At 52.4% G+C, this 26,590-nt stretch overlaps 1 protein-coding gene across 1 annotated transcript in view; it reads left to right on the top strand.

The window, feature by feature from the left end:
• Positions 1 to 21,638, top strand: part of NCS1 (neuronal calcium sensor 1) — a 49,766-nt gene extending 28,128 nt beyond the window's left edge. The window contains exons 3-8 of the mRNA XM_072778328.1: positions 6,177 to 6,315; positions 7,531 to 7,609; positions 8,810 to 8,898; positions 9,259 to 9,336; positions 10,877 to 10,994; positions 18,128 to 21,638. Coding sequence (XP_072634429.1) covers positions 6,177 to 6,315; positions 7,531 to 7,609; positions 8,810 to 8,898; positions 9,259 to 9,336; positions 10,877 to 10,975 — 484 coding nt within the window. The 3' untranslated portion in view covers positions 10,976 to 10,994; positions 18,128 to 21,638. The remainder of the gene's footprint in view (positions 1 to 6,176; positions 6,316 to 7,530; positions 7,610 to 8,809; positions 8,899 to 9,258; positions 9,337 to 10,876; positions 10,995 to 18,127) is intronic.
• Positions 21,639 to 26,590: the final 4,952 nt, after the last annotated feature.

Raw genomic sequence — 26,590 nt, forward strand, 5'->3', positions numbered from 1 at the left:
GGGTGATGCTCTATGGTACATCTGTGTCTTCCCCACCCTTCCCGCTGCAGAAGGCCATGTTGCCACACTTTACCCTGGGCATGGAGGGAGGAGGCCGGCAGGAAGCTGCAGCCTGGTCTCAAGCTGGCTCCCGGGGTGGAGTGAATCTTGGGAAGTCCTAGCAGGCTGAGGCCTTTGGGCCTTGCTCAGGGGCTCTCAGAGGACAAGAAGCCAAACTGGAATTGGACCCCTGCGTCATGGCAAGGATTTGTTCATTCATTCACCCACTCATTCACTTGTTTGCCTGGGAAGCCTTTACTGAGCACCTATTGTGTGCCAGGCCAGGGCTGGGGGCCAGCCAGCACCCAGGGAGACCTGGTGGCTGGAGTCCCCTGGGGGACACAGGCATGGCCCAAGCTGGTGCGGTGGGGAAGTGCTTCTGTTAGTGGCGTTCAGCCTTTGCTGCTTTATGAAATGACAGATTTTTTTTTTCCTTTCCCTTTCAAAGAAGTGTAAGAATGCACTTGTCAGAGCTCCGACTTTGTCTTCTCATCCCCACCCTGTCTCGGAGAGCTGGCTCCCAAACACAGCCAACCCTGTCACACACCCCTGCTCATGAGGCTGGGAGCTATGCAAGGTGCTCAGGAGCCGTGCCCGTTTCCCAGGTGGGGTTCTGTAGCTTTCTTTCTGATTCCCAGAGCTGTCTCTGCTCCTGGGGAACTAAGACCCCCTGTTCTCGAACAAGACTTCAGGACTAGTGACAGGTACAGAGATCATTGATTTAATAAAATGTCTTACTTCAATAAAAAAAAGACTTAAAAATCAAAAAATAGCTTCCACAAGTCCTCGTAACTAAGGACGGTTTATAAAAGAGAAAGCAAATCTAGGTAGACTTGTGATTGTCGTTTGGTTTGGTTTTTCAAAGCTTTTGTTTGCTGCAATAATTTTTTTTAAAGTTGCTCATTTTTTTTTTAGTGGCGAATGGTCGATTGTTTTCATGGTTCATTGATCCATGTGGATGTAAACAACTCTTACTCTCTAGGATTCATTTTCTCTAATCACACACTGTATTATACCAAACTCTATCTGTATTTGATATTTTTATACCTTCTCTGGAACATTCTGTAATACTTTTCATCACCTTTTTTTTTTTTTTATAAGATCCTACTTATTTGAGTGAGAGAGAGAGAGAAAACATGAGCAGGAAGAGGGGCAGAGGGAGAAGCAGACTCCCCACTGAGCAGGGAGCCCCATGCGGGGCTTGATCCGAGGACCCCAAGATCAAGACCTGAGCCAAAGGCAGATGCTTAACTGACTGAGCCACCCAGGTGCCCCACATTTTTTCTTTAATGTGGTGAAATACTCATAATGTAAAATTCACTATCCTGACCATTAAGGCTGTGTAGGGGAGTGGCCTCCGAGTAAGTGTCTCGGGCTGAGTGACTGGAATGGGTGGGGGCATTGGGGGTGTCAGTGTTCTAGAACCTCCTCCTTGGGGCAGCTGGCAGGACAGGGTGGCTGGGGCGGGGGGAGTCCATGGCATCTCGGGCTCTGCTGTGTGGGAGAGGTTGGGAGTAGGAGCTCGGCATCCAGCAGATGTTCAGGGCATCCTTCACTGTCTACGACTCTGCTGCCATTTGTGGAAGCTCACCCAGGGCCTGGGAGGCAGGTACTGTGTTGGTTCCCACCTCACCAATCAGGAAACTGAGGCTCAGAATGGGGAAGTCACCTGCTGAGGGTCACACACGGGTCAAAGATGGGTGCTGGGATCGAGCCCGGTCTGCTGAGGAAGCTTGAGCCCTTCCTTTTCAGTTCTTAAAATTATAAAAAAAATTTAACTTGTTTATTTGACAGAATTCATACATGCTCAGTGCAGCCGATGAAACCATCAGCACAGAGCTAATAATAATAAATAAAAGGATCTTTTCCCACCTCCTTTCCACCACACGCTTGGGGCATTTGTCTGAAGTGGGTGGCATGGCTCCGTGAGGTCTGTGTGGTGGATCTCCAGGGCTGTCAGTCACTGATGGTGCCTGGAGATTGTGGGGCTGGGCCCCAAGATCCTGCCCCAAATCCTGACTGTTCTGGTCACCCCAGGTTATCAGTTTGTGGTGGTAACCGCAGCACGATTTTTGTGTCTCCCTCCCCTCGCCCCCCGCCTGGCCTGTTCTGCCCCAGTGGCAATGCTGGGACCTCTGTGGCCTCCCCCGGCCCCCTGAGTCCAGAAGCAAGCAGAAGGGGCTGAGGAAGTGGGTCCACTGAGCACTTTGGGCCTCAGAGGGCAGGATGTCTGATCCAGCCCTCCCTCCCTATCCAGCACAAACACAGAGGTGTGGCAGAGGGTTCTAGTTCTGGCTGCCTCATTTGCCAGCTGTGTGACTCCTTTCAGCATTTACTGAGCACCTACTGTATGCCAGGCACAGTGTTGGGCCTCACAGATGCAGGGCTGGTCTAGGAGACATGGGCCACCAGTGGCCTGGGTGCTGCACCCAGTGGTCCAGCATCACATAGGTTATGCAAGTCAGTCACCAGGCACAGCCATACAAGGTGCCACCGAGGCCCCGGCCAGGGAGAGGGTGCTGGGAGTGCTGGGACCAGAGCGTGACTTGCTCTGCAGTGGCCAGAGGGAGCTTCTGTAGGGGAGACACCAAAGCCAAGAATGAAAGGGTGAGTGGGAATCAGCAGGGTAGGGAGGGGAAGAGCCGGCTAAGCAGAAGGCATGCTGAGTGAAGGCCCTGAGCCAGGGCAAGACTTGATCTTCCCCAGCCTCAGTTTCCCCATCGGTAAAATGGGCATACTAGTTCTTGCCTTCTGGGCTCAGTGGAACCACTGGGTGACATCGTGCCTGGAAAGTACACAGCCATTTGCCTGGCTCTCAGTAGGTCTGGGGTCCCTGCTGTGGCTAGGCAGAGTGCCCCCACCTTCTCAGGATGAACAAGGGGGTTGCACGGTGTGTGGGTAGCAAGGCTTCACCAGGTGTTAATGCAGCGGTGTTCCTGCCTGGCTGGAGGAGGGGCAGGTGATCCTGGGAGGCAGGAGAGCTGGGTCTGAGCCCTGATCTTGCTGCTAACTTGCTGTGTGACCTCGAGCCAGTCTCTCTCCCTCTCTGGGCCCCCAGTTCCCTGTCAATCCACAGAAAGGTGGGGAGACATCCATGGTTCTCTGGCCATCTGAAAGATGCTCTCAGGTTCTGGCCATGGTCCCAGGGGCTCAGGAAGAAGACACTGGATACCTGGGCTCTCACTCCCCTTGCCCCTGTCTGGCAGTTTGTATGCCTATCTGTCCGTCCGTCCATCCATCCATCCATCCATCCATCCATCCATTCATCCATCTCCCTGGACAAACACTTACTGAGCCCACATGGTACACCAGGGCCTGTGCCAGGCAGGGGGCTCTGCAGTGTCAGAGCGGTTACAGTTGGATGGGGACACAGCCTGGGGCACACATGATACAGTGCTCTGGGGTCTTCCAAAGAGTGAGGGAGCAGAGGAGCCTGTCAGGCTCTGGGGGACCTGGCCTGCATTCGCAGAACGAGTGACAAATAAGCTGGGACTTGGTAGTGGTAGGTGAGTGGATCAGCCCAACCTTGAATAGAAGGAAGATGTGTGTTTTGCAGGCAGAGAGGACCCGTAGGCAAGGAGGCCTGGAGGCTGGAGATCGTATGGCAAGTTCTAGAAAGTATGGTTGGGTGTGGAATTATGGAGGTGCCCGGCAAGAAGAGCCTGGGGCATCAGGCTGGGACATGCCCCCCCCCAGGGGTGGGCTTCCTGGGGACCTGTGACGGTGACAGCCTTTGCAGGGGTAATCGGACAGGCCGCCCCCCAAGGCTCCCCACTCTGTCAGCCTCCAATAAAGGCTATAGGGCCTCCACCACGGGCTCACGCAGCTGCTCTTGGCTCCTGCCATGCTGAGCAAACCGCCTTCCCCTCCCAGAACCCCCCCCCCCCACCAGGAGCCACCCGCAGCGACCCTCTGGGAGGGACTTTTGTCTTCTCTTTATTATTGTAACAGTCTTTTCAGATCACTTAAGTACATATATCCACTGTGGGGAAATGAGGGGCTCTGGGAGTGATCTGGTGACATAGGAGCCTGTGGGGGGGCGGGGTGCAGGGGGCCAGGCACGTCCCTTCCTCCTGCCCAGGGACCTGTCTTGGCCAGGGGGCCCCCCGGGTCTTGGACCAAGTCTTGTCCCTGAAACGCGCCTTCTCCCCAGCCGTGCGTTCTGCTCAGGTCTGAAGTTCGGAGTCCAGAGCACCCGGCTGGGAAGAAGAATTTAGGGGAGGGACCTGCAAGGGGTGGAGTGGAGTCCCTTCTTGGTACCTGTGGTGGGAGGGCACCCGACCTCTTACCTCATCTGTGAACCCCGCATCACTGAACCCACCTGGCAGGACTAAGGTGGCGACTGCGGTGGGGAGCAGCCAGGAAGGCTGAGCTCAGAGCCCGGGACCCGGGGCTGTCACCAGAGGTCCAGATGGAGGGTGAGATGGGGCAGCGATCCTGTTCCTGAGCAGGGACCTGGCCTCCCTGGGCCTCTGCTCCCCCAAGGGCCCAGGGGGAGGCCCGGGGATGGCAGTGCGCAGAGACCTGGCCTCCTTCCTTGACCTTCAGCCCAGCCCCAGGAGGGAAGCCCCCACCCACCTCATTCCATCTTCCTGCCTCCCCCTCCCCCAGCTGGGGAGCAGCTGGTGTGTTAGCAAGAGGCTTGTTTTCTCATTAACCTCTGACCTCAGTTGTGAGGCTGGAGATCCCTGAGTGTCCTGCATGTCCCTTTAGGTCCCTGTGTGTGCAGAGACCACCCAGGCCCCTTAGGCCACCCCCTGTGGGTGGAAGACGGAGGCTTCTCCACATGCTCCCTCTCTGGAGGGGCCCCCGCCACTGTGCCACCTCCGAGGGTCCAAGGTCCAAGCACGGGACGCTCGGAGTCAACCTCCCGGGACACGAGGGTCAATGACACCTTCACCAGAAGGTCTCCGTTAGAGCAGAGCAATGGGGCAGGTGAAAGTCTCAGCGACGCTGTGGCTCTGAGCATCTGGCCTCTTCAGTGTCGCCTTTGACCCCCGCCTCAGCTCCAGTCCGGGGTCGTGAGGACGAGCCAGTCCCCCTCCGGAGCCCCAGCCTCCTCACTCTTCAGATGGGCTTCCCTGCGAGCTTGCAGCCCGGCCGCCTTGGGCCATCAGGGAGCGTGGGCCTGCACCCAGGGGCCCCGAGAGCTAAGGGCTGGGAGCAGGTAATGGCTGATCCCTCGCTAGCTTCCCTTTATGCTGGGAATCCTCCTCCTCCAAGGAATCCTCCTCCAGCTGGGTTGCTAAGCTACCCACAGGAGCCAACTCATGAATTGGTTTACAACAACTCCTCCGAGTCCCTAATACGAAAGACCATGCTATTGATGATTTTTTTATGCTCAGCCCCGTGTTAAGTACTCTATTTCATCTCAGGTGATCCTGACCCCGACAGGTGTGATAGCTGCCCCCTTTTATGGATGCGGGCATCGAGGCTCAGAGAGGTGAAGGCACTTGCCCGAGGTTGCACAGTCTGCAGATGGCAAAGCTGGAGTTTGGACTACAGAGCCGTGCTGCCGTCAGCGGGCTGCGTATCTGCAGGATCCTGTGCTGGGCCCTGGAAATACAGGGTGGACCAAGCAGGATGCCCTCTGAGCTGGCTGCGTCCGTTAGCACAGATCCCTGGGAACAGAGGTGGGGGTGCATACTGGGGGTGCAGGCGTGTGGGAGGAGCCAGCTGCCAGCCCCATATGGTGGCTCTGCCCACCAGCAGCACCGCCAGCACCGCCAGCCTGCCCCCCTCTGTGGTGCCAGGAGGGGCTCAGTGGAGAAGGTGGGGGAGGCGGAATGCCTGATGTAAGCGCCACTTTGGGGGGGCTGGTTTGTGTTAGTTGTTTCAGCTCCGCCGTGTGGAGTGCAGGCCTGGGGGGCTGAGTGCTCTGTGCACAGTGTTAATTCTCACGGCAACTCTTACACCCCTTGTATGGATGAGGCTCAGAGAGACGCAGTCACCTGTCCCAGGTCACACAGCTAGCCAGAGGCAGAGGTGAGATGAGCCCCTGCTAGGACGGCCAGGCCTGGGCCCACCACCTGCCGGATGGAGATCCACAGCCTTCCGGGGTGCTGGGCAGGAGCTGCTGGTAGGTGGGTGGTGTCGGCGCCTCCTTTACCCTCTCTCACCTGGTCTGCTACCTCCAGGTACAAGGGCTTCATCAAGGATTGCCCCAGCGGGCAGCTGGATGCTGCAGGCTTCCAGAAAATCTATAAGCAGTTCTTCCCATTTGGAGATCCTACCAAGTTTGCCACGTTTGTTTTCAACGTCTTTGATGAAAACAAGGTGAGCTGGGGATCGACAGGCCAGCGCCCAGCCCAGGTCCCCTCCCTCCTGCAGGCGCCCGCAGCGTCTCCACACCCACGCTCTCCTGCCGATCTTCCCTTCTGGAGAAGGAACATGCACCCATGTGCACATGCACACACACGCACAGACGCTGATGCATACAAATACATGACTACGTCTGCACACACGTGCACACACGTACACAATGCACGCACCACGCCACATGGAGATGTGTGCACACATACACATATGCACTCCTATGTATACTTGACCTTTCTCTTACAAGCACAAAATGCAAATGCTTGCAGGGATAATCACAGGATTTAGAATCATGACTGACATTTACTGAACATTTACTACGTGCTAAGCTTTTTACATGGATTATTTTGACTGAGGCTTTGCAGTCAGCTACCTGTGGGGTAGGTCCTTTTAATAACTCCATTTTGCAGCTGGGGAAACTGAGTCTCTGAGCTCTTTTTTTTTGTGCCTGCCTCCTTTCACCGAGCATTATGTTTTCAAGGCTCATCTGTGTTGTAGCACACGTCCCCTCCTGGCGATGGCCGTGCTGACAGTTGGCGTATCCGCTGTCAGGGCGCCCACGGTCCTTAGCACCCCGTCCCACGCCTGCATTTTTTCAGTCTCCCTCATGTTCATGGTGGATTCACTGTGACGAGTTTGCACGCTCTGTGCTGCAGGACACTCAATTGTTTCTGTCGTGTCATGCCCTGGCTTTCTCCTCAGGTGCCGTCAGGCTGACAGTCACACTGCCTGGCCCTGGGAAGAGTTCTGCCCTCCCCAGGTCTCAGTTTCTCCTACTTGCAAAACAGATTTGCAGAGTAAAGTCTAGAGCCCTGACTCCTCAAAAGCGTGTGAGCCTGTAGTTCTAGGCCAAGGGGAAAGGAGATTTCCAGGCGGCTCCGGCCCAGAGAGGGGGTATGTGTTGGTGGTGCCTTCTGGCTCTTCGTCCCATCAGACGTGGAGTTGGGCTCTGCCTTTAGCCTCACTCCTTCCTCTGTCCCCTTGGCCTGACCTGACCCATCTGTAATCCTGCCCCCTACCCCATCTCTTGTCACCTGACTCGCACCCTCTCCACTTGGGCATCCGTCCATCGGCCGTGGGTATCTGGTGCCTGCCGCCGCCCATCACACACCCACGGTCCAGCCTGACCAGAGACCCAGTACTGACCGAGGCCACCCCGCCCCTTTCTCCTGTCAGGACGGCCGGATTGAGTTCTCCGAGTTCATCCAGGCGCTGTCGGTGACCTCGAGGGGAACGCTGGACGAGAAGCTTCGGTGTAAGTCCCGTCCCTGGTTCTGTCAGGCAGCCACTGCCTGGGCCCAGGCTTGGAGGGAGCCCAGATCACCGGGCCAGGCCAGATGTCCTGCCTTTCCAGGTCAGAGGAGCTTCCCTGGGGGTGGCCGTGGAGGAGGAACACAGCTTACTGAGAGGCAGGGTAGACAGATGGGGCAGGTCAACAGGTGCAGACGGAGGCCGCGGGTAGTGTGGTGTTGCATTAAGAGACCTGGTTCCAGTGCTGGCTGCACCTCTTAGGACGCCACTGCTTTAATGACTGGTGTCATTCAGCCACTTCCTCACTCATTCACACAGCAGATAATCCACAGTCCACGGCCACAGTCCGTGCTGGCCAGGGGGCCGGGAAGCCGCGGAGAGCCAGAGGGGCAGGCACCCACTCACAGCTGGCTGTCTAGCATGGGAATATGATTTTGAAAAATCCCATAAAACTGCAGCTGAGGCAAGAAGGGGTGGGTGAGCGGGCGGACAGGAGAGGAACTGACCCTCTGAGGTGTCAGGAGCTGTGCCAGGCAGGGGGAGAGCTGGCCTGGCCAGGAGGAGGGAGGAGGGTGTGCAAAGCAGGGGAATAGCATGTGCAAGGCCCTGGGGCCGAGGTCCAGGCCCAGGCTAGAACATGGGGTACAAAAGGGAGTCTGAAGAGAGGGTGGAAACAGTCAAGCCAGAATTCACCATTCTCCTGGACCTTTATGCTGCATTGCGTTGGCAACAAGAAAACCCTGCAGTTTCTCTTTCTTTCTTTCTTTTTTTAAGGAATAAAGGAGGATTTTATTCTTGTAAAAGCTACACCCCCACCCCTATCCTGGGTGTATTATCTTACTTTCTAAGTTGACCAGAGCAGGAAGCTGCGTGATTATGGGAGAGGAGTGGGTGAAGAGGAGGCAGAGAGTGGTGAGGGGAGAAAGGGGGTGCCCTTGGGGGTCCCCCTCACTCAACCCAGCCTCAGCTCCCGCTCCCACAGACCCAGAACCCTCTCCTTATTTTTAGTTTCTTTTTTCTTTTTTTTTCTTTTAACCCTAGTTGAAATGTGTGTATGTGCATGTGCCTGTCTGTCCATCCCTGTTTGTCCTGATGTGAATCCTTGTTGCTGATGAGTAATGTGGCTCCCCAGCCTGTTGCGGGGCTGGAGGTGGGAAGGGGCATGACCGAGCCTGCTGACTCCATCCCCACTGCTTGATTGCAGGGGCCTTCAAGCTCTATGATCTGGATAACGACGGCTACATCACCAGGAACGAGATGCTGGACATTGTGGACGCCATTTACCAGATGGTGGTGAGGCCTGGGCCCTATGGGGTAGGAGGGGCAGGAGGGGCAGGAGGGGAAGGAGGGGTGACACATTTAGGGACAGGATCTGATCATCCCCGAGGGTGCCTGCTTGCCTAGCTGGCTGCTCCCTGCCACCCCACCCCACCAGGGTGAGAATTGGCCAGGGGAGGGGTCACCATGTGCATCTGCAAGGTGGGCAGGGGCTGGGGGGGGCAGAGTGTTCCAGAGCAGGAGGCGGAGAGGACAGGGGTGGAGTGGGGAGTGTCTGCATCTGGAACCACCCAGATCTGGAGGGCAGATTTTGGGCCAGGACCCCAAAGCCCTGAGTGCCAGGAGCCCACTGGCCACCTTGTCTCTCCCTGGCAGGGGAACACCGTGGAGCTCCCTGAGGAAGAGAACACCCCCGAGAAGAGGGTGGACCGGATCTTTGCCATGATGGACAAGGTGAGCCCCGGGTGAGGCTGGTCCTTGACTGGGGAGGTAAAGTGGGGGGACTAGGCCCTGGACCGCAGTGGGTGGGCCAGGCAGACCCTCAGAGATGCATAGATGTTCAGCTCAGGGCCTGGCCTGCTTCAGTGTTCACCTGTCAACAGCCACCCCCATCAAACGCCCAGAGTTTTAGGTAAGTTTACCCTACACTTCTTTCCTCAGCTAAGATTCTTGACCGTTTTTCCTTCTTGACGTGGACCCCTTTGACATATTAGAGAAGTCTCTGGGTGTCTGTGAATAATGGTGTTCGGCGCATCAGATCAAATCCATAGGATCAAAAAGGCAGCTAATGATTTTGGAATAGAGCCATCAAAATATTTTTTAAAAAGAATTTGTGATATAGCGTTCTATGAACTTCTTTATGAACACATTAGATGAGAAGGTGTAGCTGTGGGTGTCACCACTTTCCAGTTTCAAAGCGGTGACAGGTGTATGTGATGCCTGCAGTAGCGGTGATGTGCTGTGAAATTGCCCATGACCCCCACGGTTGACATAGGTCACAAGTACTGCTGGTTCTCTTGGGTATTGTCAACTACCATCATCATGGGTGGTTCGATGCTATTTAAGGGCCAAGGCCACACACTCCTTAAATCTCCCTGACTCATACCTCCTTTATTTAAGGAAACAGAGCCCACCATCCCCCAGACTGGTGTAAATTCTGCCTTCCCCAGTGACTAGCCATGGGGCCCTGGGAGGTGATCAAGCCTTGGTTTCCTTACCAGCCAAATGGGGATAAGATCACCTCTTCTTAGGGCAGCCCTGAGGAGCCTGTGAGACCAAGCATGAGACACGAAGTATGCACAAGGCCCACGGTGAGCCATCCTCAGAGCGACCCACAGGCCTCACTGTGCTTTATGGAACTCCTGTTACTGCCAGTTTTCTCTGGGGACGGGATCTAGGGTGGGTGGTCTCCAGGCCCTTTTTTTTTTTTTTTTTTTTGGTTCTCATGGTTTTCCTTGAAAGATGCTGCAGAGGCAGGGATTCTGGCCCAAATCACCCCTACCCTGAGAGACCCACTCAGGTCCTTTTATGTGAGCTCTGCTGGGTCTCCTGGCATCCGTTGTAGGCTACTCTAGGAGTGGTTTAAATGCCCTTGCAAGAGTGACCCCAGAGAAATGCATGAGGCTCTCAGCCCTTTGGGATTAACTGCCGTTTATGGAATTAATTGCTGTGATAATGAGAAGTATGGAGTTAGGGGCGCTTCCAGGCTGTGAGCACTTTGCACATCTTGGGCTCACAAAACACTCACTCCAGTGCCCCGAGGAATCAACGTGAGCCTGGAGAGGTGGGTTATGTCCCTGGGGTCACCCTGCCAGCAAGGGCTGGGTCTATCTGTTGCCCAACTCCTCTTATATGGGAGTTGCACTGCCTCCTTCCTGACCTAACTGGGGAAGCTCTCTCTGGGCCAGTCCTGGGATGGGCCTGGGGAGCGGGTGTCAAGGGTCCCAGAAGGCTGGGTGTCCCTCCACTTTCAGCCACTTCTCTCTGCTTGCAGAACGCCGATGGGAAGCTGACCCTGCAGGAGTTTCAGGAAGGATCAAAGGCAGACCCCTCCATTGTGCAGGCGCTGTCCCTCTATGATGGGCTGGTATAGTCCAGGACCCAGAGCTGGGGTGAGTGAAGGGGGACCTGGGAGTTGGGCTTGGGGGTGGGCGGAAAGCCAGTCACAGGACACCTAGGATTAGCTGGGTCTCCTGGCAATGCCTGGGGTCTGCCGAGCTGGAGCTGAGCTAGTAGGAGGTGGCCTGGAGGTGGGGTTCAAATCAGCTAGAGCTCCTCTATCTTTGACATTTTTACATCCCAGATTCAGCTTGAGAGTTTGCATAAATAGAAATTTCCTTGGATTGAAAACACTTTGAAAAGCACAGTTGTCAGGGGATGGAGAGAGCAAGGCTGCCCATGCCCTCCGTGTGTGGACCGTGGGAGACCCGAGCCCCTGGCTCTTGTTCAGTAGCTCAGATACTATTTGTTGTTTCATCCCGTTGAATTTCTGGAAGTGCTGAACTATAGTGCCCAGAGAGGCCTGTGTGGCCAGAGGAGGACTGTCTCCTTTATCCTTCCTGATTCTCCACAACCTCTTTTTTTCTGCCTCTTCTCTGTTCAGTCCTCCATGTTGCATGGGAGGAATGGGGGTGGTGACCCCCCAAGGTCATTCTTGAACGTGCCTTCTGGTGGACAGATGATGCGTTCTCTCGGTGTGTATCTGAGGATCACTGTGGGACACAGGATAATGTGTGTGTTCCACTTCACTAGATGCCATTTGAGTTTTCCCGTGTGGCCACCACATTTGATACCTCACCAGCGGTCCCCCGGAGTTCTAGCTGCCCAACTTTGCCAACACTGGATATTCCCTGTCTTTTACATTTTATACAGTAAAACGTGCACTGACTGGGCCCTCGTGTGCATTGTGATGGCTTGTTATTTTAGTTTGCCTTTTTCCGGTGAGCACAGACATTGGGTGCCTGGTTATATGTACACCATCCTTTTGTGAAGTGCTGTCTCAGATACCTATTACTGAATACTACGTTACCTCAAAACAGCTGCTGAAAAGGACTGACATCAGGAATTTGGGCCCAGCTTAGCTGGAGGCCTTTGGCTTGAGGTTTGTCATGAGGATATAGTCAAGCTGTCAGCAAGGTGACCAGCCATCCTTGTTTGCCCGGGACTGTTCCAGAGTTAGTGCCTTAAGTCCCAAGTCCTGGGAAATGCCTCAGTCTCAGGTAACCTGGATAACCCTCCGCTGCTGGCCAGGGCCATGGTGTCATCTGAAGGCCTGGTGTTGGTGGTGGGATACCCACTTCCAAGCCCATTCATTTGGTTTGTCAGCCTTGATCCTCACTGTGGGGACTTCTGCTGGTTTCCGTGGGGGTGAGCTTCCCAGGAAGGAGGAAGAGTGAGGACCCGAGATGCAGCCATCCATCTTTTCATAACCTAACCTTGGAAGTGACCCCTCATCACTTCTTTTTCAGGAGTGCCTTGACTATGTTAGGCTATGTGCATTTCTACATCAATTTTAGAATCAGTGTATCCATTTCTACCACACACACACTGGGGGTTTTGATTGAGATTGAGTTGACTCTACAGTTCAGTTTGGGGGAGAATTGGCATCTGTGTCTTCTTGTGGAGTGTTCCAGTCCTTGAAAATGGTATATCCATTCATTTAGGCCTTTTAAATGTTTCCTCTATGACATTTTAATTGATTTCAGCTAAAAGATCTTTCACATCTCATGATAGATTTATTCCTAGATGTTCACTGTTTTTGGTGGTATGATAAATAGTAATCCTAAAATTGTATTTCCTATTTATTTCTGGTTTCTAGAAATTCAGTTGGTTTTTGTTTATTGGTGATTTATGTAAGCTGCTAACGTCATTTATCAAATCTAAGGGTCTGCCTTTGATTCTTTGGGACTATCTATGTTTTATTTCTTCCTCTCCTATCCTTCTGTCATCTATTTCTTCATCCTGCTCCCTTGCACTGGCTGGGCCCTCCAGTGCAGTGTCACTTAAGAGTAGTGAAGGTGAGTGTTTTTGTCTCCCTCTTGGTCTTGGGAAACTGCTTTCATAATTCACAATTAGATTAGTTATTTATAATTAATTCAATGGGAATTATTAGGATATCTGGCATAGGTCTTCTGTGGATAGATTTTGTCAGATTTAAAAAGTTTCGTTCACCAGGAATCATTTTTTATTTATATTCATTTATTTTTAAGTAATCTCTGCACCCAACGCAGGGTTCAAACTCACCACCTGGAGATCAAGAACCCCATGCTTTTCTGACTGAGCCAGCCAGGTGGCTCTCTTATGAGTTGTTTTTTAAAAAAATCATGAATAATGTTGAATTTCATAAAAAAAAATTTCTGCATCTATCAAGATGCTCATATGACTTTTCTCCCTTTTTGGATTTTAACCCGATGAATGACACTGATTGGTTTTTGAATGCTAAGCCACCCTTGCATTCTTAGAATAAACTCCACTTCACCCTGGTGTGTTAGCCTTTTTATGTATCATCAGATTTGATTTGCTGATGCTTTATTTCGGCGACTTATGCTGTTCTGAAGTTTCTATGAGGCTGCTGCTGCTAATGATTTTACACAAGAAATCCCTTTCCATTGAAGAGACATTAGACAATATGTTAAAACAGAACACCTCCATACAAAAAGTTTATTTTTAAAAACCTTCATGTATAACCCAGATATAACCACTGTGAGCATTTTGGGTCCAGAGTGATTTAAAAGGAATCGAACACTCACAAAAACTTAATACTCAGTAACTGGGTCACATGGGGATATATAATCAAACCAATTTCTAAAGGAACCATCATAGTTATTTCTCTGATCTGAGAAGCTCTCCGTATATGGCTCTGGGTCCCATGGTGTGTATGATCCATTGTCTCATTTCCCAGAGGCTCCTTTTGTGTCTTACCACCAGTGGCCTCCATGGCAGCTGTCCTGTGACGTGCTGCTTTGTCTCCCGCAGGCTGTGGAAAAAGTGGTACAAACATAGGTTCTTGATATATTCACCCCCGAGAAGAACTCATGCAGTGCCACTAATTTCTTTACGGTGCGCAATTATTTTTCAGTCACCCTAATTGTTTCTGCCTTACGGTTTTCTGTGAGCACATATGTGTTTGTAGTTCCTCAGCAACAATGAGTTCATAACCATATGTTGTTGGCTGTTTTTTTAAAAAAAAATTTTTTTAATGAACAACTTATAGGAAACGTTTATGTTTACTTTTGGAGACTCAACACTAAGAAAAGAGAATTTTTTTTTTTTTTTTTTGAGAGAGGCAAAGAGCATATGTGCATGAGCCAGGAGCTGGTGGGCAGGTAGAGGGAGAGGGAGAGAGAGAATCTCCACTGGGTGTGGAGCCAGACACAGGGCTCGATCTCATGACCCCATGATCATGACCTGAGCCAAAATCAAGAGTCAGACACTGAACCAATGGAACCATCCAGGCACCCTAAGAAAAGAGATTTTTAACATGTTTTATCCAACTTGGCAAAAAGTTCACATTTTGCTGTATCTCTGCATGGGCTTTCCTTAACACCATTTATGGAGATGTCCATGTGACTCTCACCAGCAACATGGTGGCCAAGAAGATGTTACTTTATATCCATGACAGGCTTTTCAGACAACCCCCAAAATTGCCTCATCCCCAAAATTGCCCTCTTCCTTTTCTCAGGCTTATCCTAGAACTTGCTAGATATTAATCATGTCCAACTTATATTATGTTCCATCATTTTTGTCATGGATTTGCCTTTTCAGATTTCTGATGTATCATAATTGTTATATAAATTACTGTTACATAATTAACAGTCCCTAAAGAACTGAGATCCTGCATATTTTCTGTATCAGTAAAAATATTGTCTGAGACCATCATTTTTTATAGCTGCATAGTATTCTATTGTGTAGTTGGGCCGTGATTTACCCAGTCCCGTGCTGTGGGACACTTAGGTTGTTGGAAATCTTGATGTGGATTTTTAAGAAAAACCTTAGTAGTCACAAGCAGTGGTGGAGGGAATGGTATAATCCCATTACTGATCACCAACCTTCAGAATCACCAGTTTGCCACCAGTCTTGTATCATCTATACCTTCTACATGCACTTTCACAGTGGTTATTTTGAAGCAAAGTCAAGACATTTTGTCATTTCATACATAAATATTTAAAAATGTATTCCTAAAAGATAACGATTCTTTACAAAATCCACAATAGTAAAAACGTCAATACTAATGCCTTAATACCCTCCTCCCCCCAAGTCGGCAGCTGATATTCCCACTTCCTCTTACCTCACAGGTTTTTGTATAGTGGAATCAGAATCTGAATAAATTCCACCTATTACAGTTGGTTGATAGGTCTTTCAAGTTTAGTTTATTTTTTTTTAAGTTTATTTTAATCTGTGTTTCTCCTTCCCTTTTTGGCTGGCTATTTGTTGAAAAACACATTCTGTAGAGTCTCCTACATCTAGAGTTTGCTGATTGTGCCCGATGGTGGTTTTAACATGTTCTTCAGCTCCCTGTTCTTCCTGGAAAGGGGCAGTTAGATCTGCAGGCTTGCCCGGTGCTCTGCTCAGTTTGGTTTCCTTTGTTGAGAACACCTCCCATTGAGGCTGTGGGTGTCCACCAGGTAGCATGTGAGGTCCGGTGACATCAGCAGCCATTGGTGATGACCACTTCATTCTTTCATTCTGTAGGTGATGTTCTAAAGATGTCTGTCCTTTGTTGGTAGCTCAGTTCCTTCTATATAGGGAAGCTTCCCCTCATCAACTATTTGGTTACTCTAAAGCCTAGGTTGTTTTTTTTTTTTTCAAGCCTAGTTTTCATAAGAAAGGCAGGAAAGATACTTGATTCTTCCTCCTTTTCAGTTTTCAAAATGAGTTGGATTTTTTAAGATTTTATTAATTTATTCATGAGAGACACACACAGAGAGAGGCAGAGACATAGGCAGAGGGAGAAGCAGGTTCCCTGTGGGGAGCCTGATGAGAGACTTGATCCCAGGACCATGACCTGAGCCAAAGGCAGACGCTCAACCACTGAGCCACCCAGGCGCCCATGAGTTGGATTTCTAACATCCTTTTGAGATGACCAATGACTTTTTTTTTAAATATGTAATCATGAATTTGTGGATCTAAATGCATTTGATGAATTTCATCATGTTTGCGGGTTTAACCAGAAGGTAATGCTGTGGATCACCAGGGTTCACAGATTGCCACAGAAGGCAGAGCATGCGATTAGAAACCCAGCCAAGCGCCCCAGGGTTGACACAAGGATGGAAGGCTGAGAGGACACAGGTCTCTCCCTGGGTGACTCTTCCCCCCACTTGCACTGTGGCGGCCACCCTAACTCCAGTCTTGTGGGGCCTTACTGTTCCTCCAGGGCCACTGCCACGTAGCTTCTGACTGACCCAGATGATGCTTTCAGGTCATCTCACACAGATATGGGAAGTAGCCCCTTTGGGATCAGACACCTACATGCGCATAGTCAGGGAAGCAGGATGTGATATTTAAGTGGAGCAGGTTACGGGAAGGATCTGTGGATGGTGCAGATGCTAAAAGACAGGACTGTCCTCCATGCCTTTTTTTTGTAAACGTTTGAAAACATATCAAGGCAAAATTCACCTAACAAAATTAACCATTTTGTTGTTTTAAAAGATATTTATTTATTTTAAGGAGGCTCCATGCCCAACCTGGGGCTTGAACACCCATCCCCGAGATCAAGAGTTGCATGCTCTAGTGACAGAGCCAGCAGGGTATCCCTTCGCAGAGGGGAAGAGTAGGTTAGGTTGAACCATTTTCAAGTGAACAATTCAGTGGCATTTCGTATATTCACAATGATGTGCAACCATCACCTCTGTCTAGTTCCAAAACCTTTTCATCCCCCCAAAATCAAACTCTGTATCCACTAAGCCATCTCTCCCCATCCCACCTCCAACCAAGCTCCTGGAAACCACAGCCTCCCTTCTGTCTCTATGGATTTGCGTATTTGGGACATTTCATATAAATGAAATTTTACATATAAATGAAATATGTGGCCCTTACTGTCTGGCTCCTTTCATTTAGCATATTATTTTCAAGGATTATCTATGTTGTGTTGTGTTTCGGGACTTCATTCCTTCTTATGGCTGAGTCGTGCTCCACTGTGTGGACAGACCACGTCTTGTTCATCTGCTCATCCACTGATGGACATCTGGATTTCCACCTTTCTTTTTTTTTTAAGACTTTATTTATTTATGAGAGGCACAGAGAGAGAGGCAGAGACACAGGCAGAGGGAGAAGCAGGCTCCATGCAGGGAGTCCCATGCGGAACTCGATCCCAGGACCCCGGGATCATGACCTGAGCTGAAGGCAGCCGCTCAATGACTGAGCCACCCAGGTGCCCCGGTTTCCACTTTTGACAGCTGTGAATAGCGCTGCTGTGAATGTTGATGTGCATGGATTTGAGTCCTGATTTTCAGTTCTTTGGGGTGTATACCTAGAAGTGGAATTGCTGGGTCCTATGGCAACTCTATGTTTAGCTTTTTAAGGAACCATCAGCCGGTTTTCCACAGCGGCTGCACCATCTTACCTCCCCACCAGCAAGGGTGAGGGGCCCGGTGTCTCCACACCCTCACTAACACTTGTTATTTCCCTGTATTTTGATGATAGCCATCCTAGTGGGTGTGAAGTGGTGCCTTATTGTGGTTTTTATTTGTGCTTCCCTGATGGCTAATTGTGTTGAGCTTATTGGCCATGCCATGCGTTTGTTTTTAATGGTTGCAAGTCATTTGACCCTATGGCTGTGTCCTGTGTATCCAACCAGCTCCCTATTAATGGGCACTGAGTTCGCTCCCTCCCCTTCTATTTTGCTATTATGGATGTTGCTGCAGGAAACACCATATTTATTTCTTAAGGATAAATACCGGGACGCCAGAGTGGCTCACTGGTTGAGCATCAGCTTTCAGCTCAGGGTGTGATCCTGGGGTCCTAGGATCAAATCCCACATTGGGCTCCTGCATGGAGCCTGCTTCTCCCTCTGCCTGTGTCTCTGCCTCTCTCTCTGTGTCTCTCATGAATAAATAAATAAAATCTTTTTCTTAAAAAAAAGGATGAACACTAAACACCAAATGGCTGGATCAGGGGGTGTGCTCGTGACATTTGAGGGCTTCTGACAGTGTGCCACCTGCCCTTTAGCCGAATCTCCCTCTAGCCCCAGGGGCGCATGTGCCCAGCAGCCAGCTCCATGCCTATCTCACCTCCTTGTGTCTTCCAGATGCCTGGGAACCACTCACCTCCTCCCGTGCCATGAGGCCACCGCCGCCCCAACACCACCCTCTGTGTCCACCCAGCCTGTCCGCATCCATGGCCAGCCGGGCCGCCCTGGAACCGTGAGGCCCGGCTCTCCTCACCCCTGCCCCGCACCCACCGCCGCCTGAAGCCACCGGCTCCGATCGCCAACAACCTCTGCTTGTCCAGAAACCGACATGAAACGGAAAAGGCTATAGCCCTCTGCAAAACCAGGGACCCGGCTGCTTCGCAGGCAGCCCCTGGGTCCCTCCCGCTCTCCTGCGCGTGTGCTTTTGTTTTTTTATTTCAAACAGACATTGAAAAAAGAAAAAAAACAAAAACAAAAACCCAACAGCTACCTTCTGTCCTAGAAGGTACAGACTGACAGATGGGGAGAAGGCCAGCGTAGACCTCAGAGAACACTGCCTCCCGCCTCGGCCGTCCCTCGGCAGCCGGAGAGGCCGCGGGGAGTCGCGTGGACGTTATTCCACGTCCCATCCTCGAGCGGCGAGACCACCTGCGTGGCTAGGATGATTAATGATGATGATGATGATTTTTTTTGTGATAACAGTATTGTGCTTTTTGTGGGGAAAGTGAATTTTTTTTATACATATATAATTGATATCTTTTATTTATTGGTTGTTAACTGTTGCTGCTGCCCCGTGTGTCCAGAGCTCCCAGGGATGCGGGGCCTACCGTTTACATGTGCACGCCCTCGCCCACCTGCGCTTGGGGGGATGGTGGCCTGCAGCGGCCAAGAAGCCAAAAAACTTTCCTCCTTCTTCTCCTCCTTTTCCCTCTTCTTCTCCTTCTTCTAATTCTTCTTTTTCTCCTTTCTTTTTTTTTTTTTTTTTTTCCCAGATACCGTGCTCGATGTTTGGAGAGGGGAAGGGTGGGTCTCTAAAATGGCTAATGCACTGTTCCCTCCAGCCCGAATGCCTCCTCTTGAACTCCTTTTCTCTGCTTCCTATCCACACTCCCCATCCTGGGTCCTTCTCTGGCTCCACAGCATCTTTTCTGAGGACAAACAGGGGACATCTTTGGGTTTCTCAACTCTTGCTTTGGTGTCTGCAGCAGCATGGAGACTGGGAGCCAGCAAGAGTGGGGGACGGGCATTCTTTGCAAGCAAGTGAGCAGAAGGAAGGGCTCCTTCTCCCTCCTTGGTGGGTTTTAAAGATAGTCGCTCAGTTCTCTCCCACTCGCTCTTCTGTCTGCCTGTCTGCTCTTGACCCACAGAGCATCCTCCTCCTCCTCTTCCCTCTCAGCTCAGGTGCTGGGAGGGAGGGTAGGAGAGAAGGGCTGCAGGCAGTCCCACCCAGTAGTGGCTCCTCGGGGCTGTGGCCCACATGTGCTCCTAGGATGTGTCTAACTCTGCCTGCCACCCAGACAGGATGGCCCCAGAACTGCCACCAGGAAAGTCAGATGACCTTGGGCCAGAGGCTTGGGCTGATTGATCTGGAAGATCCTTTTCCGTGCTGACACTGTATGGTTGTAAGCCTGGGTTTCTTGCAGTTTATGATTCTATGGTCCATGCCTAAGTTTGCCAGACCCCAAAAGACATGGGAAGGGTCTGAGTCACTATTTGGTCTCTTGGCACGAGTCTGTGGGGACATGGCAGCCGCTGGGTGTGATGTGTGGGGTCAGATGACCTACCTGGTTCTCTCTGCAATCCTTCCTGGTCTCCCCTGGACTCTTGAGCTGTGTTTCTGGCCCCAGACAAGTCCTCATTGGAAGGAAGCCTTCTGAGGTGGGAAGCAACCCCCTAGAGTCTGTAGGGCAGGCCTGAGTCTAGAATTCCCACTTCTTTGCAAGGTCAGCAGGCTGCCATCTCCCTGCTTGCCCCAGCCCCAGGAGAGGAGAAGCTGGCCCTTGGTCCTCACTTTGAATTGTCCTTGGTCTTCACTTTGCACTTTGCCAGGAGGCCAGAGTGTCTGCTAATTAACCTTCAGCTAACAGACCCTCCACCAGAGCCTGGCTGTGCCAGTACAGGGCTTGCATGTCCATTCCCGCTGGCTGGTGCACTCAGCAGTCCCAGACTCCCTTGTTGCTCAGCAGAGCCTGTGGCTGCACCCCACCTCCACTGTAAGCCCCCAGATTCCGTGTTACAGGGAGCACTTCCATTTTCACAGGTGACCTTGCAGGGTGGGCCCCTCAAGGTCGCTGGGGTCACCTTTCTGCTCAGGCACTGGCTCGGGAGCCTCAGACTCCCCACCCAATCCTGGCTCTGGCCTAGGACCTTAGTGTGGGAGGTCATGTTGGTGGTTTGGGGGTGGGGGGGGGGTCCTTCCACATGTCACAAGACTTCTCTGGCTTCTGCCTCAGCCTCTGGCCCAGTGGGGAGATGCTGTCCTGCAGCCCATGCTAGAGGCATCGTCTCCGTAAGGGACCTGTAGCTCAGAATCACCAGGGTTAAGCCTGTGGATCCCCCTAGCTCAGGCATCGATTCCCAGGCATCAATGGAGCATCCGCCTGTGAGGCCTTCCTCCTACCTTCTTGCCCTTTGACCTTTTGGTTTGGAGCCACGGCTGTGGCTTTTGGCCTCAGCAGGCCTTCCGTGGACGCATGGCTCCAGCGCACCTTGGGTCCATGCCCCGGGGCGGCCCAGAGCTGCCGGCAGGGTGCTGGACACTGGCCATTTGTGCCCGAGGTTCCCGGGCAGGGACAGTCTGTCCCCTCCTCTCACCAGGCCTCTAGATCTGGAGTCTTGAGCAGCTGTGGGTCTCTGTCCCCGGCAGGGATCCCTGCTCCCCTCCCCAGGCCGTCACTCGCTGCTCCCTGGGGATTCCAGACCCACCGGAGGCCAGGCTCTCCTCCCTCTCCTGACCTTCCGGCCCCTGCCTCCTGCTCAGGGCGTCGCTCCCCGCTCTGTGTTGGTGGCACTGAGGACGATGCCAGAGTTCCCGATACTGAACCGGGCAACGTTTCCAGTAACGTCAAGGCAAACGTGTGTGTCCTCCCTTCCCCTGAACCGCTTTTCTGTTTGGCAGCCAACTTCCTAGACGGCAGGCCCACTGGGCTTTCGGGAACCTGCCTTTTCTCCGAGGGGAGGAAGGGGGGCCGCCCCCCACCCCGGGGAGAGGCAGCCTCTCCCTGGAGAAAGCCCCTCCGCGCACCCCGCACCCAGAACCCGGTTCCCGGTGCAGCCTCGCCTCCGCGTCCGGGGAGCCTGGGGGACGTGGGCGCGCCCCCTCGTGGCGGGGAGCCGCAAAGGCACGTGGGGGTCCCCACAGGCCGAACAGGCGCTTGGAGGGGCAGCGGGAGGTGGGGTGCTAGGAGGGGGCGCGGATCTCGCCCGGGCCTGGGCTCCAGCCCGCCTTCTTGGCAGCGTGTCTCCCAGATGCCCCTCTTCTAGGTCCCCCCCGCCCCCCGGGGATAGCAAGTTAATTAGCTTAAGGGCACCATGATGGGAAGCCTTGCCCTCTACCCATTTTTTTAATATCTGCGGAATAAACCCAATGGTTGATTTTTGAATGAATAAAAGGCTTTTGTTGAATAAACAGTTGGTCCCATCTTCTGTCTTGGCATCTAGGCTCAGGCTCTCTCTACTGCCCAGAACCGGGACACACGCAGAATTCACGCCCCCACCCCCGCCTGCCCCACCGCTCCGCAGCCTCTATACTTGTTTTCCCTACGTCCTTGCAGGGACCTGGGGCTCCCAGTCTGACTCAGTGACCGGCTCTCTGAGACTCCGGGCCCGTCAGCCCTGCTCAGCTCCTCTGACCCTGGGATGGGGAGCAGGTGTCTGCTCAGCCCCCCTCACAGGGTCAAACGAGGAGTGGAGACCCAGCGTGTGCATAGGGGTCGGAGCACCTTGCAGACGTGGTAGGCCAGTGGGGCAGTCTGAGTTGTCCTGTACCCCCCACCTGGTGCCTGCAACTTCATACAGGAATTAGGGCAACTCTTAACCAAAAAAAAAAAAGCAATGTCTCCTGGCTATGGTTGTTTTCTTTCTGTTTGCCTTTCCAACTCCCTCTGAGCCTCTTTTTGGGGTGCTGTCCTGTCTGAATGCGCTGGTATGTGTCTCTGGGGAAGAAGCAGGTCCCTGCCCTGGTGGCGCAGGTGGGGGCAGGGTGAGGCCCCAGGGTGGTCAAGGGCCACTTAGCGTGCCCAGGCCTCCTCTCGTGCTCCTGATGTATGTCTGCCATGTCATGCCAATTAAACACGCTTCCTGACTTGTCCTTGGCTCCCTTGTGTGGACCTGTTGCTTTGTCCGTTTCTGTTCTTTTTCATTTCATCTTTAGGTTTCTTCCTCCTCCTGTGACACCCTTTCTCTTGCTTTGGGTGTTGTCTGCCCAGTTTCCCCAAGACAAAGACTGTGCAAACCCTGGGGCATAAAGATTAAACCAGAACATATCAAGCAGTGTTGTGGGAAGCGGAGAGTTCAATGGGGGGGGGGGGCACCCCACATCTCACTCCCAGCCAGCATGTCCATTCCTGCCTGTGTCGTCTCCTGGGGGTCTCTAAAGGGCTTCTTGGGAGACTTTAAAGGGTACAAACACAAGACTGGGGCCTCGGCTAGTTCTTCTCAAAGGTGAGTGTATGTCAGTTCGGCCCGGGGTGCCCGCCTCGCTTCCAGGCTGCTGTTGAGCTAGCTCTGGGCTGAACCTACCGATTGGCTTTCCTCACAAGTTCACAGGCCAGGCTGAGGCTGCTGGTCTGGGGACTGCATTTTGAGAAGCCCCGGTGAGTTGTTTCTACCGCAGGCTGTCCAGTTGGGTCCTAAAGAGGAGTCCTGTCTCCATTTGCCTGGGGTTCAGGCTAATCATTCACCTGTGGGAGCTCTCAGAAAGGCACCCCAAGATGTGGCAGGTGTTGGGGCTGTCCTCTGCCGTGGTGCCTTCAGCCTGGAGCCTGGGCTTTTTTGGGGGGGCTCCTCCTCCCTCCAGTCAAGTAACCAAGTGTTTTCTCAACACACCTGGGCCCTCCGTGCACTGAGTGTTTGGGGTGAGGAGGAATCAGAGAACGTGATGGTCCTTGCTCTCTGGAGCTTGCTGAGGAAGCATGAGTTTGGACAATAAAAGGCGATGTTGCAGTAAGAGTGTAACTATTCATCAGAAATAGACTATTGCTCTTGGCTGAAGTCTCTTGGAAAACGTGTATATCAGTGAGGCCCAACGGCCAACCTTAGAATGAACCATCACCTGCAAAAACAGGTCACGTTTTGGAGCTGGTTTTGTGACAAATCATCGGGGCAACACCGCCTGCAAGACAAAGCTGGAGGGCCCGACATGACTTCCACTTTGGGGGTAAAGCAGCCACTGAGAAGGGACACCCAAAGATGGCACCCTCCATGGCCATGATGGGCACCCCACGTAGTGCCTTGGCTGGCAGGGTCTGGGGTGAAGGCCAGAACTCCTCTAGACAACATGACAGCAAATCAAAGGCATGGTGGGAAGACAGTGTGTGTGGGGTGGTGGTTAGGGGCACAGGTTCCAGAATCAGATTTGATTCCCAGCCCAGCTCCATCACTTGACATTGGGCAGGCATTCTAGATGACCGGGTTTTCTGGTAAAAATGTGAACTCCCAGTGAGGGGCAATGATGGCTTCACAGACACCCCCCCAACACACACACCCAACAGCCTTGCCACCAGATGGAATGTTATAACAAAAGCAGGTCTTATCCTGTCAAATGTCCAAATATTTACCAGCAAACAGGCACAAAAGAAGCCATACACCACCCATCTGTCCAAGGAGTAGGGGAACAGGGACCCCAGGGCCCTACCCCAGAGCACAGCTCTGGGGGGTCTTGGGCTGCTGAGCTCACTGCCAGGAATCTTTTTAGCCAACTGCCTATCTGGCCACCTCACACTTCTCTGAAGAAAAGGGATTTCTAATAGCCCTTTGCTAATGAACATACTGTAGTGTCAATTGTAATAACAGCATGTTATTAAAATGCTAATGTGATTCCTTCTGGAGAGCAGATTCCTAATGAGGGTATTTCAGATACTAAGGGACTGTCCCTGAGATGGAGACTAGAGGTAATGTACATGCACACCCTCCATTTCCACCAAAGCATTGAAAATAAATAAGTGCATGGGGGCACTGCTCTCTGGGAAGACCAGGATATGGCTCAGAAGGCTGATGTGGGGGTAGCCTGGGGCAATGTTTCCAGCACATGGTGAGCTCCCAGTGGGTATTAGCTGTTGCTGGAGTTGGCTCCTGTCTTTTCTAGGCAGCCTGGGGAGGCATCTGTAGGGACGAGGTTCAGAGCCTCTGCTCCCCATGTGGTGTGGGCAAATAGATTGTGTGGTCATAGATTGAGGTCTGCATTGATCTGCCCTTGACCCAGCCTACCCTGGGCAGCTCACTGTGGGTTGAGGCCCACTGGAGGCAGAGACCTTGCCTCTTCTTCTCCACCTGGGCCACCTGCTTTTCCAGGATGCCTCTAGCTGGCTGCCATTTCCTGGGCATGATAGCAGAGATCAAGCCCCCAGGATGGCCCCATTTCTCCCCACTGACAGCCTTCTACCCTATCCCCTTGCTCTGCCAAACCTGACTCTTGTCTGCATGTTAGAAAGTACTTCCCTAATTCATCTTCCCTGGAGCCCAACTCAGACATCATCACCAGGCCTAGAGAGGAGGAGGAGAAGAGAAGGATGGGCAGTGGGGACAGGGGTGGGGAATGAGAGGTGAACCCCTGCTCTGGCATGGCTGCCTCCTTCCTGCCATCTTTTGGGGTGAGCCTGTGCAGGGTGCATCCCATGGCAACAGGTTCCCTGGTCTGGAAGCTCCTGGTCAGGGCGATGGGCATGGAAAGGAGCTTTAAGGCCATCTGGGTGCAGGAAAAGTGAGCCCACATAGCTATGGTAGAGCCTTCTGCTTGTTCTCGTATCTCTTGACCTCTTTTAGCGGCACTCGGGGCTGCACAGAAGAAAGGACTACATTTCCCAGACGCCCTTGTAACTGAGTGTGGCCACGTGACCCAGCTCTGACCAATGGGGTGAGAGCGATGAGCACACCTCCTCTCTCACGTCCCCTTTTCCTCTGGCTGGATGGAGGACTCAGAAACTAGCCTTCCTGAAACCGGGGTCCCTGACCCGCGGAGCTGCCACCCCAGCCGTGAGCCATTTACACAGGGACCGCTAGGAGGAAAAGAAACACACTTCGATCTTGATTAAGCCATCCTGGGTCTCTGTGTCAACAGCCACATTTAAATTCTACCTAATATACTGAGCAATCTACTGGATCATTTTATTTTATTATTATTTTTAAATATATTTTTTAGGGGGATCCCTGGGCGGCTCAGCGGTTTGGCGCCTGCCTTTGGTCCAGGGCGTGGTCCTGGGATCTGGGATGGAGTCCCGCGTCGGGCTCCCTGCGTGGAGCCTGCGGAGGGGGGGGGGGGGGGTGCAGAGACACAGGCAGAGGGAGAAGCAGGCTCCCCACATGGAACCCCATGCGGGACTCCATCCCAGGACCACACCCCGAGCCGAAGGCAGATGCTCAACCGCTGAGCCACCCAGGTGTCCCTTATTATTTTTTTTTTAAAGCAATCTCTACACCCAATGTGGGGCTCGAACTTAATCCCAAGATCAAGAGTCACATGCTCTACCAACCGAGCCAGCAGCCGGGAGCCCCTGGGTCATTTTAAATGATCGGATGCCACCTATAAATGTTTGCATCTAAACTCTCAATTTATGCCAGAGTGATTTAATAAAAACTGCACAGTGCAGTGTGTCACCTCTTCTCACTCACTTCCTTTTTCCTCTTCCTTTCCCACTGTGTACTCCTCCACAGGCTCAGGAGACTGAGGGTTCCAGTGGGGAGGGCTCCGGGGGCAGAGTTTTCTTTTGCTAAAGGACTAGAGATGGGGGGCAGAGGCCAGGGGGTCTGCGGGGCCCTGAAAGACTAGGCTAGTTGGGTCTTTGCTGGGAAACCACAGTGAGGGCGCTGGGCAGGCTGGCCTCACACTGGGGGGCCTGGGAAGGTGGGGACTATGAGACCAGAATTCCTCACGTCTCTTCAAACTCCCATCTCAGAAATTGTACCCTTTTCTCCAGAGACCCGAAATAAAGCCATTGCATAAGCAGATCTTAGAATTAACAACTGTGATGAAGCATAAACCAGCATTGTTCAGAGAGGAGGAGGAATGGGTGGGAATCATCATCTGGCCGAGGGTGGGTTCTATTTTAGTCATAGGTCTGTTGGTTGCCCCAGAGGTGAGGGGAAGTCTTTGTGATATTGTGGAAGGCCCACATTAAATTTCGAGGCTCCCGAAGACCCCACTAATATGTGTCAAAAGGCCTTCCTCCTTTAGAAAGAGCATATTTGTGCAAGCTCAGAGGCCAGAGCTGGGAACCGGGTAGAAGGTACAATGAATCAGCCTGGGAGGAGAAGGTGGGGGAGCTCCTCATCACTGGGATGGAATCACCATCATCATCATCATCACCAGAGAAAATCTCCAGCCCACTCTGAGATTCAGAGTCACCAAAGCCTGTGCATCAAATT

This window comes from Canis lupus, chromosome 16 (genome assembly GCF_048164855.1).
Source record: "Canis lupus baileyi chromosome 16, mCanLup2.hap1, whole genome shotgun sequence".
NCBI classification, from domain to species: domain Eukaryota; kingdom Metazoa; phylum Chordata; class Mammalia; order Carnivora; family Canidae; genus Canis; species Canis lupus.